Below are 16723 nucleotides of genomic sequence, written 5' to 3' on the forward strand. Positions count from 1 at the left end.
CAGCCCCAGCCTGTTCAGCCTCTCCCTATAGCTCAAATCCTCCAGCCCTGGCAACATCCTTGTAAATCTTTTCTGAACCCTTTCAAGTTTCACAACATCCTTCTGATAGGAAAGAGACAAGAATTGCATGCAATATTCCAAAAGTGAGTTGCAATTGGTTCAGATTCTGTAAGCATGTAATCAGTGTCAATTAATCTTGAGGAATGCACCATAACAGATTAGTTGCTGTGGTGTAAAATTACCATTGTCCATTACGACTTACGTCCTTACCCAAACTTTCTATTCTTTCTGCCCTTTTCATTTGTGATGTATCTCGTCCCTGGATTAAAATTTATTTCTGATGGTCTTATACAATACCCTAAGGTTTGCTGAATTTTGTCTGAAACTTCAGGAATGTTCTTCTTAATGAATGCTGTTCTCCTGCATGCAGTGTTCGGGAGAAGTGGAGCTAATTGCAATCAAAAACACTCATGATTATTGCTGTCCATTTATCACAGGCCCCAAAATTTACCTGAAGGCAGAGGCAGCCAGCAAGATGGTGCACCATGGTCTCTTGTGGCTGCAGCTCTGAGATGGCCCAGAAACAGGTTATGGCTCAAGCAGGCCGCCTGGTTCTGGTGAGTAAAGGTTTTCTTAAGCAGACCTCAGGCAGCAACACTTTGGGCTCCACTCTTAGGGGTTGATGCAGAGTCTTGGGCACCAGGAGTGGCCACATATTGAAAGATAAGATATAGAGAGCAGATATTTTATCACTCCACCCTGGAGGCTCCCTGCCTTCAGTCCTGATGAAGGGCTTTTGCCCGAAACGTCGATATGTCGATTTTCCTGCTCCTTGGATGCTGCCCGACCTGCTGTGCTTTTCCCGCACCACTGTAATCTAGACGCTGGTTTCCAGCATCTGCAGTCCTTACTTTTGCCTCAATATAGAGAGCAGACTGAAGTGGAGAGGTAGACAGCAGGGGAAGCCACTTCAAAATGGCTCCAGTGGCGAGTCGCACTAATCATATCTTGCAACTTTCAGCACGATAACAGATCCCAATAACTTAGATTTTAAAGGGAATCAACATAAATTGAGGCAACTTTAAACGAGGACTTACTATAACCGCAATCACCTGGTTAGCTCTTTGCTCTAAGAACAAGGGATTGATGGCTCACTAACAACCGTGGAGAAAGAATTATTGGGAAAATAAATAATAAAGGAGAAGTAATGTAAATCTGCTGTCATATTTGGAATTCTATCCCGGATCCTTACCCGATGGAGTGCTCAAATCTGTTGTGGGAGGCTCCCGGAAACACAAAGTATGCCCCGCCAAGCTGTTTGATGAACCGGAGCCGCTGCATCTGTGGAGTGTCAATGATCCGGACGAGGAGTGGATGCATCTCAATGTGTCCATGGATCGGGTCATTGAAAATCTACAGAAAAACGGAAAGATGACTCATTACATTACATGACAGAGCTTTAAACACGGACATGTGTATTACATCTCATATTGAGCTACCTTCAGGTTATTAGAGAAAAACTGGCCCCCAGGCCATATCTGGATGTCAACACTTTACAGATCAGCCTATTGGAACAGCCTAATCTTTTCTTCATAATATTCTCATTTCTTCAATACATCTAAGCTATTTGCCTTAATGATGCCATGTGGTTGGAAGTTCCAGCTTTCCTCACCACTCTGAGTAACAATGTTTTTCTTGAATATTTTAGAATCATAGTGTAGAAACAGGCCCTTCGGCCCAACAAGTCCACACCGACACTCCGAGGAGCAACCCATCCAGACCCATTCCCGTACAATCTTATATTTACCCCTGACTAATGCATCTAACCTACACATCCCTGAACACTATGGGCAATTTAGCATGGCCAGTTGACCTAACCTGCACACCTTGTAGAAGGAAACCCATGCAGACATGGAGAGAATGTGCAAACTCCATGAAGTCGCCAGAGGCTGGAATCAAACCCGGGTGCCTGGCGATGGGGGGCAGCAGTGATAACCACTGAGCCACCGAGCTGGCATATTTAGTATTTTATTTATCATCCTTCATTTCTGAATTCCCACAAATCAAAACATTTTTCTGCTGAACCTCTTCATATTTTTAAAGATCCCTATCAGAGATCCAGGCTTCTCTCTTCTGCAGAAAAGCACCTTGGATCCTTCAGTCTTTCTAGAAGGATCACAGACCTGGGTATTGTCCTTGTAAATCTCTTTCCCATCTTCAGCAATGCCTCCGTGGTCTATTTGTAACATGGAAACATGAGCTGCAGAAGTACACACATTGCAAGAGTTTCTGTACGAGTCTAACCTGCCTTCCCTGTTCTTCACTTTGATCACTGTGAAAATAAACCCCAGTACTGGATTTAACTTTAACCTGACTTGTGTATCAGATCACACAGATCAGACAATTTGCAAATGTACATCATAAAATTATTGGTAACTTCTTCTCTGCAACAAAGTACAGTAGCAAAATGATTCAGTGCAAATATCTTTTAATTCATTCCAACCTCCTTTTCCATCTTGTATTGATTTTACAGAATCACAATTGACTCCAAATCCTCAAGATTGTTGTAAGCCAGACAGAAGGATGGACAATTGATAACTTTAAACTATCTATTTCCTGTTGTTGTGGTTCTGTTCGCCGAGCTGGGAGTTTTTGTTGCAAACGTTTCGTCCCCTTTCTAGGTGACATCTTCAGTGCTTGGGAGCCTCCTGTGAAGCACTTCTGTGCTGATTCCTCTGGCATTTATACTGGTTTGAATCTGCCGCTTCCGGTTGTCAGTTGCTGTCCGCAGCAGTGGTCGGTATATAGGGTCTAGGTCGATGTGTCTGTTGATAGAATTTGTGGATGAGTGCCATGCCTCTAGGAATTCCCTGGCTGTTCTCTGTTTGGCTTGCCCTATAATAGTGGTATTGTCCCAATCGAAACAACATGAATTCGATTGGGACAACACCACTATTATAGGACAAGCCAAACAGAGAACAGCCAGGGAATTCCTAGAGGCATGGCACTCATCCACAAATTCTATCAACAGACACATCGACCTAGACCCTATATACCGGCCACTGCTGCGGACAGCAACTGACAACCGGAAGCGGCAGATTCAAACCAGTATAAATGCCGGAGGAATCAGCACAGAAGCGCTTCACAGGTGGCTCCCAAGCACTGAGGATGTCACCTAGAAAGGGGATGAAATATTTGCCACAAAAACTCCCAGCTCGGCGAACAGAACCACAACAACAAGCACCCGAGCTACAAATCTTCTCACAAACTTTGAATATCTATTTCCTCTTCAGAAATGTTCTCCTACCTTTGGAGCACGATTTATGCCACCAGTACATGATGATTGTTTTCCATGAATTCTGGAAAGGATAAGTAAATGAAACAGAAAATGTAAATGTCATCTCTTTGCTGATAAGGGAAGAATCTGATCATTGAGAAGATGCATCCCAAATATCCCCAGTAGCAACTGTGACAATACCACGGCTTTAAGAGTGCATTTTCTCTTGGTGTTTTGTTTTGTGAAGAAAGGTTGAGACGTTCTGAGTAGTCTACTCAGAGCCACTAGGGTAAACAGTTGGAACAATAGAAGCAGCCTGAAAGGGTGTGGAAAGCTCCCATAGAACCAGGAATTTTAATTTTAGTTTTAGTTTTCAGTAGCAGCTGTTAGATCCTTCAAGCTGAATGTGGAAGCTGTTTTTCCTCTCCCAATTACAGCTAAAAACCAGGGGTTGTCTTCTTGTTGCTGGAGTAGCACATGAGACAATCTGCTTTACTGATATTGCCTTTGTCAAGAGTGTGTTTATAGGATAGTTTTATATTTTACAGTTACTGTTTAGTAGTTCTATTTTTCTGTTCAGTTATTCCAATTTCTTCTTTCCTTTGTTGTATTTTTACTATAGAGCATGAATACAGTGTACTTTGCTTAATGTTAAGTACTTTGACCAATCAGTTGCATCTGGAACACAATAAATTTATCTTTAAAGTAGAACTTTTAAGGTCGAGACTATCTACTGAATATATTTTGAGTGGTTTTGATCTGGTCCATAACACCAAAATAACACGAGTAAACTCCTCTCTCTGAGCAACACTCAGTGTTCAGGTTTTTTCAAGTCTGATTCTGGTTTATCAAGTTCGAGAGAGGAGCTGCAAATGACAAAAGCCCCTCTCGTCTTTGGTCTCCATGGTTTCCATCTTAAATGCTTCCCGTACATCTTCTGCTTGGAGATGGGTAGCTATAAGACCACAAGTGTTGTATATCCCTGGCCCTAGTTCCCACTGACCAAGCAGATTAATCCATGCTGTCTAGCACTGCTAATATAATCCACCAACCTATCATTTATAAAAGGATGAAATCCCATTGCTTTCTTCATCATTGATGCCAGCCCTGACTCAACCAAATGTATATCACCCCTTGTTGGAGCAACGATGACCATTGATATATGCTGAATTATGAACTTACTTCCAAATGTGCAGGTGAGCACAAATATAATGATGGCTTCCAACCTACTGTCCATTGCCTGTGATTCTGGAGAAACATCCTGCTGCTCACTGGATAGAAACAACAATCTTCACATAATGATGATCACACCATGCCTTGGGCTCCCAGGGAGTACTCACCATCACTTAACCTTGCTGCACTTACCCCTCTTGAACGTCTAAATCATCCGCAGAATCACCCTGAGGGCAGCCGGATCGATTGTCTTCTAGAAAATGATGATAGGAAAGAGAAACATGACCAATACTCAGTGGAACTCATTTTTACTCACTTAGTAGTCCTTACTAATTGGTATTGGCTGTATTAAGTTGACAAGAACTGTCGGAGAAATTTGCCCAATAGGTTAGAGATCACAAAACACAGCTCGAAGTGAAGTTGACAGTTTATTGCAAGCGATATCGCTGGAAGAGAAACTGACTTGGCTGACACAGAACTGACAGTCTGTACTGGTAGATCAGCTGAGGATGAGAGCAGTTTTATAATAATGCTGCACAATAAGGCTGATTAAGAAATGGGGAAACTACAATGTATCTGGAAATGGAGTAATCTAGTTACAAGGATGTTAATTGGAAAACAGTTATCGGATGAATGCCCTGTTCCTTCACACAATGCAACATCCTGACAGTATCGATAGTTCCATTCCTCTACACTGGTAGGTGTTAATGCATCCTCTGAAGTCTTGTTCTGGGAGCATGTCCTTGCTGGTGGCTCTCTGTCTGACCTGCTCTTTGTGTGGCTTTGGTATTGCTGGGTTACGAAACTGCGCTTGGGGCGTTGAGATATCTGTGGGTCTCTGTCATTGTTAGCAAGCTTGAAGTGTATTCCCTTGTCTACGTGGACTGTCTGATTTGGCTTGTGAGCCTGCTTGGGAATTCTGGGTGTTTTTTTGGTACATGCCTCCTAGAGGATGTCGACCCAGATTTGGAGTTCCCAGTAGCATAGAGATGGACAGGGGGACTCACTTCACAGCTAGGCTTATGACTGGCATTAGCGAGGATATAGGGATACTATAGTGACACCACATCCCCTACCAACCCCAATCATCAGGCATGGTCGAGTGAATGAATGGCATCCTGAAGACCACACTGACAAAAGTCACCCAGGAAACAGGACTGACCTGGCCAGATGCCTTGCCACTTGCCCTCTACACCATACATGTGAAGGCAAACCGTACAACTGGGTTCACCCCTATTGAAGTACTTATGGGGCGGCCTATGCCCACTGCGACCAGACCCCAGAAACTCTCCACAGACACAGCCCTTCTCCTGACTCAAGACGCCCTGCTAGAATATGTCCAGACCCTTAGCAGGAGCATTAGTGCTACACACGGCCAGGTCAAGGCCACAATGCCCACACCGGGGACTATGTCATGATAAAGTCACTAGAAAAAGGTTCTCTCTCCCCTAGGTGGAAAGGCCTGTATCTGATCTTGACGACGACCTGGACTGCTGTGAAACTGGAAGGATGGCTCGACTGGACACATACCACCTGCTGCAAGAGGGCTCCACAACCAATGACCAGGGACCACACAGAGGAAGGCACCATTCCAACCACCGCGGATGGATCCAACTGCTCACGGCAGCCATCACCATCAGCACGCTCGGCCTGATCTGTCTGACCATCACACTGTGGCTTGCTGGTAAACAGGCACAAGGGGCAGCACATTTCATAACCCGCCGTGACTTCCTCAAAATGGCCCATGGATACGCCCAGAGATTTAATCAGACCTGCTACTGGATCTGCACTAGGGTCCCTATCCACTCTGATGGGGGCATACCCTTAGCCTCAGTCCCATTAAATATCTCTGCCATGGCGGAATGGTGGCTAGACCCAGACAGGTCCCCTGAAGTTACCACACTGGCCATGCCCAACTATAGGGACAACAGCCCAGCCCGTTGGAGGTCGGCAGGGTACGACCTGAACAAATTTAAAGGGCGGTTTTACCCGCCTACAACCTCTCCCATGAGCCCCCAGCCCTGACCATTGCTGACACTGACACACGGGCCACTTGCGGGATCCATCTGTTTGAAACACACACAGCCATCCGGATGGGAGGCAGGCTGGAGCAGGCGCACTGACTCCCTCCTCCTAACTCCTGCAGCACGCTGGTCAGCTGCAGATGGCAGCATTTTAAACCTACAGGTCCTCAACAGGACCAGCCAGAACATCACCTTCCTCATCATCTGGACAGGGACCTAGACCCACCATCTCCGGACCTACAATGGCACCTATTTTATCTGTGGCCGGAAAGCCTACCCCGGTTGCCGTTATCCTGGACTAGGAGCTGCTATGTTGGGTACACAGTACCATTCATCTATCACTCCCAGTCCCCTCCCTTCCCAAAGTCCACGACTGGCAGCAGACGAGCCTTTGCTGCCATTGAAGCAGCTCTCTACCTGATGGTCCCCCACTCTGCAACCCTGCGGTTACAGGTAGAAGCCCACAAACTCGCCGCAACACTAGAGGAGGTTGCAAACTCCACAGCAGGCGCATTCACTCAGCTGAGTGTGGAGACTGTTATCATCTATACTGAGGCTCTGTAGAACAGGATGGCCCTGGACTACCTGCTCGCTGCAAAAGGGGGCACATGCACCCTTAGTGGTGCTGACTGCTGCACTTACATTCCTGACCCCAGTGAAAATATCACAGACCTGGCCCAACATATCTGGCAGGCAGCTTCTGTCCTGCATGATCAGAACTCCCAATGGAACTGGGCAGCCTCCTGACTGGGGTCATGGGGCATAGCCCTACTACAAGGATTGATAGTCCTCATTGCTATCAAAGCCAGCCTTATAGCACTAGCCATGGCCATCTGACTGTGCTACTTACACCTATGTGCAATCCTGTTACCCTCTGCTCCCCCCCCCACCCCACCACCAATCAGCTGGCACGGATCCACTGGGAGAACACCCCTGCCTCTGGGATAGTCTCTGCTGGGTCACATTTGGACACTGAGAGCTCCATGTCTGATGCGGAGCCCCTCCCACCCGACAAACCCTCTGGCTCCGGCAACATTGCCCCCTTCTCATCCCTCCCCTAAGCAAAACAAAAAAGGGGTGGATTGTGGGAAAAGATTTGCTATACTGCCAACCCACAATAGGCTCACAAAGCAAAATTGGCCAAACTGTACCAAAAAGACACCCAGAATTCCCAAGCAGGCTCACAAGCCAAATCAGACAGTCCACGTAGACAAGGGAATACACTTCAAGCTCGCTAACAATGACCGAGCACCACAAATATCTCAAAGCCACAAGTGCAGTTTCACAACCCAGCAATACCAAAGCCACACAAAGAGCAAGTCAGACAGAGAGGCACCAGCAAGGTCATGCTCCCAGAACAAGACAATGGAGGCACCTCATCACCTCAGAGGAGGCATTAACACCTACCTGTGAAGAGGAGTGGAACTATCGATACTGTCAGGATGTTGCATTGTGTGAAGGAACAGGGCATTCATCCGATAACTGTTTTCCAATTAACATCCTTGTAACTAGATTACTCCATTTCCAGATACAACTACATTGTAGTTTCCCCATTTCTTAATCAGCCTTATTGTGCAGCAGTATTATAAAACTGCTCTCATCCTCAGCTCTGGGAAGAGAAATTCTGATCTACCAGTGCAGACTGTCAGTTCTGCATCAGCCGAGTCAGTTTCTCTTCCGGCGATATCGTTTGCAATAAACTGTCAATTTCACCTCGAGCTGTGTTTTGTGATCTCTAACCTATTGGGCAAATTTCTCCAATAAGAATTACCATGATATTAAGGGCAAATTATTGTGGAATGCAGAAGTTCATTAAAGAACATCCAGGCTTCTCAGAGTGGTTATAGCCATCAGTATTGATAAGTAAAAAATATACTGAGTGAGACAATAACAAATTGGAGATTTATGAACAGAGATGAGTTTGGAGAAATTTGGAAATTCCAAGGAGGTGAGAGCACAATTTGGAAAAAAGAGAAGATAGTTGGGTAGAAAAGTTTTTAAATGGTTTTGACAGAAAGAGTGCAGCTGCAAATGTGTTGCTGGTCAAAGCACAGCAGGTTAGGCAGCATCTCAGGAATAGAGAATTCGACGTTTCGAGCATAAGCCCTTCATCAGGAATTCCTGATGAAGGGCTTATGCTCGAAACGTCGAATTCTCTATTCCTGAGATGCTGCCTAACCTGCTGTGCTTTGACCAGCAACACATTTGCAGCTCGGATCTCCAGCATCTGCAGACCTCATTTTTTACAGAAAGAGTGCAGAAAGGGATACAGACGGATTGAACAGGTGACAGATGGAACACAACATGGGAAAATGTCAGATTATGCACTTTGGCAGGAAGAATAGATGATCGGAATATTATTCAATTGGAGAAGGTTAGCAAAACACTACCGCGCAATGGAATTTCAGAGTCCTTGTGGGTAAATTTTAAAAATCCAGCATACAAGTTCAGCAGCTAATAGGGAAAGCAAACAGAGTGTTGGCCTTTATTTCCAAGGCAGTGAGGTATAGAAATAGGGAGGACTCACTAAAACTATGCAAGACACTAATTACATCACATCTGAAATCCTCAAAAGTTCTAATTCCCTTATCCAAAGAAAGATATAGTAGGATTGGAACCAATCAAGAGAAGGTTCATGAGGTCGATCCTGGGTATTGAGAGACTGTCTTATGAGGAAAGGTTGAGTAGGCTGGGTCTGTGGATGAATTTTTTCTCGCACAATGTAGTGAATCTGTGGAATTCTTTACTGGAATTTGAGGGCTTTTGAGGTGAAGTCATCGAGTAACTTCAACGCTGAGATACACAGATTTTTAATCAGGAACAATCAACATGCTCAGAAAACATATTACTTTACTTCAAAAATGATATGAGTAGAAAGTGAGGACTGCAGTTGCTGGAGATCAGAGTCGAGAGTGTGGTGCTGAAAAAGATTTAGTGTGAAGAGGAGCAGGAGAATCGATGTTTCGGGCATAAGCCCTTCATCAGGAATGAGGCTTGTGAGCCTCGGGGGTGGAGAGATAAATGGGAGGGGGTGGGGCTGGGAGGAATGTAGCTGAGAGTACGATAGGTGGATGAAGTGGGGGAAAAGGTAACAGGTCAGAGAGGAGGGTGGAGCAGATAGGTGGGAAGAAAACCCCTCAAATCCCCTCCATCCCATTTCACTCTCAGCCCACTTCCTCTTCTCCCCCCACCACCACCCCAAATTCCTGATGAAGGTCTAATGCCCGAAACATCGATTCTCCTGCTCCTCGGATGCTGCCTGACCTGCTGTACTGTTCCAGCACCACACTCACCACACCGTTCCATATGATCCCAGCTGATCATCTAACTCAGTATCCTTTTCCCACTTTCTCCATTGATCCCATTAGCTCAAAGAACTGCAGTATTTTCTTCTTAAAAGGATTCAATGTTTTGGCTTCAACCACTTTCTGTTGTAGAGAATTCCAAAACTTGCCATTGTATGGGTGAAGAAACTTCTCATCTCAGATTTAAATGGCCTCCTCTGTATCAATAGACTGTGGCCCCTGGATCTGGACTGCCCAGTCATCAGGGCCATTCTTCCTGCATTTACTCTGTCTAATTCTGTTAGAATATTACAGGATACTATGCAATATCCAACTTTAGTTCTAAACTCCAGTAAATGTAGTCCTAACTGATTCAGTCTCTCTCCTTACATCAGTCATGCCATCCCAGGAATTAGTCTAGTACACTTTTGTTGCACTCCCTCCATCGCCAGAATATCCTTCCTCAGATACGGACACCACAGCTGCACATAATACTCTAGGTGTCACCTCACCAAGGCCCTGTACAATGACTGCAGACATTCCTGCTGTTGAAGCAAGGCAATGGCCCAGTGATATTATTGCTAGATCTAGTAATCCAGAAACAAATGTTCCAGTGACCCGGGTTTGAATTCCACCATGTCTGAGGTGGTATTTGAATTCAATACATAACTCAATGATGACTATGAAATCACAATTGATTGTGGGGAAAAAGAAAAACCATCTGGTTTCCCAATATCCTTCAAGGCAGTAAATACATTAATCTTACCAGGTCTAGCCTACAAATGACTCCTCTGAAATGGACTTGCAAGCCACTCCGTTGTATCAATCACTACAAACTCTCAACAGAGAAATGAAACTGGACGGACAAAATGGCATTCACCTAGGCACCGGAAAAGCCTAAAGCTCACCACCAGTTTCTCAATGGAACAAGGGACAAATAATAAATATTGCCAGCCAATGATGCCAAAGTGAATAAAAAAACCTCTCTCTATGAAGGGCCACATACATTTGCCTTCTTCTCTGCATGCAAGGATAATCACAACTTGTTGTAACGTCCCTTTTCCTAGGCTATCACTATTTAGATAATAATATGCTTCCCTGATTTTTTCTACCAAAATGGATAACCCCACATTTATCCACTCACTCACATGGTCCAAATCACATTGAAGCATCTCTGCATCCTCCTCACAGTTCACCCTCCAACTGACTTTTGCGTGTCTGAAAATGTGGAGGTATTCCATTTAATTCCCTCATCTAAGCCATTTATTTTGTGAATAGTTGCAGTCCAAACACTGAACCCTATGGTGACCAACTGGCTGTCACTTGGAAAATGACCCATTTGTCTCCTGTCTGCCGAACAGATCTCTATCCATGTCAGTCCACTACTCCTGATCCCATGTTCCGATCACGCATGCTAATCTCTGTGTGGGGCCTTACTAAACCTTTTTGAACATCCAGGTGAACCACAACCACTGGTTCTGCATTATTAATTCTGCGCCGTTCTGCTTGCAACGCCACCATCCACCCGCTTGGCACCTCTCCTGGTACTCAGCTTGCTGTTCTGCTTGGCTGTCGGAAAACTACAATCCTGAACCGTGCAAATAGATTAGCAGACTAAGATCACACAGCATTTAAGATTCTGCATTTCAGAGAAACAGTTAAAAAAGGACCCATTTTGTTGGATCTAGAGCTATTAAAATATCTTTGAATTAGTCAATCTTATGATGTCATGTTTTTGATAGAATTACATCTATGGCATCTATAACTTTTCAATTATTTATGTTCATTTTCTGGCATGACTGCATCAGGTCTTGGTGAATTGGCTACTTTGCATTTCCTTGTTTATCAAAATAAGAAGCTCATTAAATTCTTTCCTTGACTCCTTGTTATGTCCTGTTACACTGTTATTCTCCACTGCAAAATGTTTTTAAAAGTAGGCAACAATGGCAAAAACAAAATACTGAAAAGAGAAAAACAAAAACAAAAAATACTGCAAGTATTCCCAAGTGGAATTAATGCAGGTTAGGAAGCATCTGTGGAGCGAGAAATGGTTCAAGTCTTCAACTTTGAATTCTGTTTTTCTCTCTTCATAAATGTTGTCAGTTGTGCTCAATATTTCCAATATCTTCTATTTTTACTCACTTAACAAGTCTGTCAGTCCTTTATTGATAATTATGATCTAATTTTAAATTGTATTTAACGGGTTAGCTCAGTCAGCTGGACAGCTGGTCTGTGATGCAGAGCAATGCTAACGGTGTGGATTTAATTCCTATACCAGCTGAGATCACTGTGAAGGCATTGTCTTCTCAACTTTGACCCTTTTCTGAGGTGTAATGGCCCTCATGATAAACACTCAACCATCTCTCTGTAATGAGAAGAGTGTGACTACAGTGCCGTAACCATGATGCCTCTGCATTCCCTTCAACTCATCTTTTTCTTCAGATATTGATGATAAGCATTGCTACCAATTGTGTAGGCCTTTTTCATGCTACTTTTAAAAAAATATTTCAGTATTTCCTTCATCTCACCTCATCGTTCTCCCAAACCTACTGGGTTTCTATTTTTCCTTGTCCTTGAGTTCAATGTTTATGGAGTGTTCACAACACAGAAACAATCCTTTTTTTATTCCTTCATGGGATGAGGGTGTCACTGGCTAGGCTGGCATTTATTGCCCATCCCTAATTGCCCAGAGGGCAGTTGACAGTCAACCACATCGCTGTGGGTCTAGAGAGTCAAATGTAAGCCAGACGAGGTAAAGATGGCAGATTTCCTTCCCAAAAGGACATTTGGGCCAGCAGATCCATGCTTGCATTTATGCTCTGTACGAACATCTTCTCCTTCTTCTAAAACCAGTCAATATTTCCTTCTATTCTTATCTCCCTCAAGTAGGTATGTAGCTTTTCCTCAAATATAGCACTGCTTCAAAATAGTAAATTCCATATTTTCACTAATTTCTGGGCAAAATGTTTCTTTTGAATTCCTTATTAGTAATGATTTTATTTTTGTGAATTTAGTTCTAGTCTCCTTTGGTCTGTCTTCTACATATCTTCTTCATAACCTTAAACCATAACCTGATCAGATCACCCCTCTACGTCTACAAGAAAATGAACGCCAGATTGGTCAACACTTCTTGACAGATATAGTCTTCAGTTCCAGGATGATCCTCAACTGTTTGCACTTGTCCAGCAGCTCTGTCTTTTCTATGATAAAGGAACCAGAAAGGTTTATAGTACTCCATGTGAGGCCAAAACAATTATTTTGTGAGTTTAATATTCTTATCCAAATATGGTAAATTAGCTTGAGACTGTTTCTTCCCTCATTTGGTAACCGTAGTTGCTCAACAACCTCACTGATTTTTATAGACACAGAACTTGGATTGCTGTGGTGCTAAATGTTATATTGAAGCAAATATCATTGATTGGAGGAACTGCTCCTTACACAGAGACACTCAGCTGCATTGTAACCTTTTGGTCAGCTGTTCTGTGGACAAATCTGATCTAAAGAGGGTCTCAAAGGGGTTCAGAGGTGACACTGATGAAGGTGGCTCTCCAGAGCTTCAAAACGTGGCCTTAGTGCTCCATACTTCCTAGATTTGTTTATTTACTCACCACAGCCTCAGCCCTTTTTTTTACTGCAGTCAAATGATGCCATTCCTTTAAAATTCCCACACTTAATTTTCATAAAGTAATACTTACTGCTTCCCCCCTCGGTCTCAGATCTTAACACGGGATTTCCCAAAGTTGGAGTCAGGACCCCAAATGGAACGACAAATGTTGGGGTCCCGCCCTCCCAGGATCAGTGTCTGACCTCCTTTTCCCTGCTCCAACAGGTGGGTCTTCATCTTCTCCCAGCCCCTTCACTCACTGATGGGTCACACCAGTCTTCAAGCTCGAAATGGGGTCACAGTGGGAAAAGTTTGGGAAGTACTGCCTATTCAAGGTTCAATCAGCGTTGTCAAAAATTTGGGAGGGCCACTTTCCTCAAACACCCAGCTGCAGCTATGACTTTGAGGGTGAAGTTACATAGAACATAGTACAGTACAAGCACTTCGGCCCTAGATGTTGTGCCAGCCTTTTATCCTACTCTAAGTTCCTCACTGTACTCCCATCTGCATCACTTTAATTCTGTCGCAAATCCCAATGAGTTTTATCCCCCATATGTTACAGAATAATGCCCAAGGTCTGAAGCCTGCCTGAAGATCCTCAGAGCTGAAAATGTGTTGCTGGAAAAGCGCAGCAGGTCAGGCAGCATCCAAGGAACAGGAAATTCAACGTTTCGGGCATAAGCCCTTCATCAGCCCTTCCTGATGAAGGGCTTATGCCCGAAACGTCGAATCTCCTGTTCCTTGGATGCTGCCTGACCTGCTGCGCTTTTCCAGCAACACATTTTCAGCTCTGATACTCCAGCATCTGCAGACCTCACTTTCTCCTTGAAGATTCTCAGATTAAAACAAGCCCACAACTGGTCAGACTGGAATCAGTTCTTGCCAGGGATCCAGGGGTATCTCCCAACACTTTACAAGGTCCCTTCAGAAAATTTACAAAATATTCAAACCATGCTCCAGCCAAAATGCAAGTGGGATGGGGACAACCGAGAGGGCTCTTTCTAGATACCCTTCACTTGCTGATTCCATTCTATCCAGCTGCAAGGAAGATACCATGCTGTCAACCCGATCACCCCTCATCGAGATTCCAGTTCCGGTAAAATAAAACCCCGAAAGTCCGAAACAAGGACAGAAATCTCTGGGAAAGCTCAGCAGGTCTGACAGCATCTGTGAAGAGAAACCAGGAGTTAACGTTTCGGAGCGAGTTCTGAGCAAGGGTCAGTCGACGTTAACTCTGACTTCTCTCCACAGATGCTGAGTTTTTTTTTCCGGCGACTTATGTTCCTTCCCCAGTCAGAGCAATCGGACGTACCCCTGTGGTATCTTGTTGATCTGGAGTCTCTTGGATTACTGGCCATCTCCGAGTGCGGTGGCGCGGCTCTCTCTCTCTCTCTCGCTATGAGTGCAGTAAAGATGTTCTCTCACTCTCTCGCCCGCTGTCTGAGTCCTCACAACTCTCAGATTGCCAAAAATACAGTCTTCCCGGTTTCGGTCCGCCCTCTCCGCTCATTGTTCAGGTCCAGCTGACAATCAAATCCTCAGCCCAGCCCTGCCCTGCTCTCAAGAGAGTGCACACAATGTCTCCACACCAACCTTCCTTGCCATTCTGCCAACGCCACTGTCATTTTGTTGATGTATCATAGTCATAGGGCTGTAGAGCACAGAAACAGACCCTTCCATCCAACTCATCCATGGCGACCAGATATCCCAAATAAATCTAGTCCCATTTGCCAGCATTTGTCCCATATGCCTCTGAACCCAAATATTCTTATACCCACCGAGATGCCTTTTAAATGTTGCATTTGTACCAGCCTCCACCACTTCCTCCAGCAGTTCATTCCATACACTCTGAGTGAAAAGGTTGCCCCTTAGGTCCCTTCCAAATTCTTCCCCTCTCACCTTAACCCTATGCATCTAGTTTTGGGCTCCCTCACCCCAGGGAAAAGACTTTGTCTATTTACCCTACCCATGCCCCTCATGATTTTATAAACCTCTATAAGGCAAAACCTTGCCCACGCCACTCCCCTCACCTCTGTCCAAGGGATCCTTCCACATCCGTCAGAAATTCACCTGCACCTCTCCCAATGCCATCTACTGCATCCGTTGCACCCGGTGTGGTCTCCTCTACATCGGGGAGACAGGATGCCTACTTGCGGATCGTTTCAGAGAACAACTCTGGGACACCCATATCCACCAATCCCACCGCCCCAAAGCTGAACACTTCAACTCCCCCTCCGACATGCAGATATTGGACCTCATCCATCGCCAAACCGTGACCACCAGACACCTGGAGGAGGAACACCTCATATTCCACCTTGGGACCCTGCAACCACATGGGATAAATGTGGATTTCCACAGTTTCCTCATTTCCCCTCTCCCCACATTATCCCAGTGCCAAGCCTCCAACTTGGCACCATCCTCCAGACCTGTCCATCACTGCCCCCTCTGACCTATCACCTTACCTTCATCCACCTATCGCTTTCCCAGCTACCTCCCCCAAACCCCATTCCCCATCAATTTATGTCTCAGCCCCGACCCACAAGCCTCATTCCTGATGAAGGGTTTATGCCTAAAACGTCGATTCTCCTGCTCTTTGGATGCTGCCTGACCTGCTGTGCTTTTCCAGCAACACACTCACAACTCTGATCTCCAGCATCTGCAGTCCTCACTTCCTCCTCTATAAAGTCACCCCAGTTTGTCGAATTTCCTCCTAAAGCTCTTCCGTCAATGTTTGCTGCCCTGATGTTGGCACATTTGTCACTTGATTCGGGATCAAGTTTTATCCAAGGTGGCAGCTGCAGCTCTGGTGACCAGATCTGTCTATTCTGGGCTAAAATGGGGAGCTGAACTGTGTTTTCATGCTGTATGACTCTAATGACTCTGTGACTGTTCGGACGATCATTCACATGTATCATGCTTCAACCAAGAGGTTTCTAACTGGGACCACACAGAAGTCTGTACATAAAATAATGGGGTGGGAAGTTCATGTGGGGTAGGTCTCTTCATGAAAGATGGGATGAGTATAGTAGAGAGAGAGATAATCTTGATTCAGATATAAAATCAGTTTGGGTTGGAGAAAATGAAAGAAAGAAGTAATTTAAGTATTTTAAAAGTTCTATGACAGCAGCTATACCTTTGGTCTGAATGTAAATCAAGAAGAAATCAGACCTTGGAAGAGAGGTATTGCAATAATTTATAGATTGGATGAACAATTTGACAAGATTCACCTGATCAGTTGTATCCTAGAATTTTGGGGGAAGCTAGGGAAGTGATTGCTAGGCCCCTAGTTGGAATATTTATAATGTGGAGGTGCTGGTGTTGGACTGGGGCGCATCAAAGTTAAAAGTCAGACAACATCAGG

At 44.7% G+C, this 16723-nt stretch overlaps 1 protein-coding gene across 1 annotated transcript in view; it reads right to left on the reverse strand.

The window, feature by feature from the left end:
• The window catches only part of LOC132822847 (deoxynucleoside triphosphate triphosphohydrolase SAMHD1-like), a 65300-nt gene extending 59104 nt beyond the window's left edge, over positions 1–6196 (reverse strand). The window contains exons 1-2 of the mRNA XM_060836220.1: positions 5981–6196; positions 1253–1413 (exon numbers count right to left, since the gene is read on the reverse strand). Of these exons, the coding sequence (XP_060692203.1) occupies positions 1253–1413; positions 5981–6196 (377 nt within the window). The remainder of the gene's footprint in view (positions 1–1252; positions 1414–5980) is intronic.
• Positions 6197–16723: the final 10527 nt, after the last annotated feature.

Source organism: Hemiscyllium ocellatum, chromosome 15 (assembly GCF_020745735.1).
Source record: "Hemiscyllium ocellatum isolate sHemOce1 chromosome 15, sHemOce1.pat.X.cur, whole genome shotgun sequence".
Lineage (NCBI taxonomy): Eukaryota > Metazoa > Chordata > Chondrichthyes > Orectolobiformes > Hemiscylliidae > Hemiscyllium > Hemiscyllium ocellatum.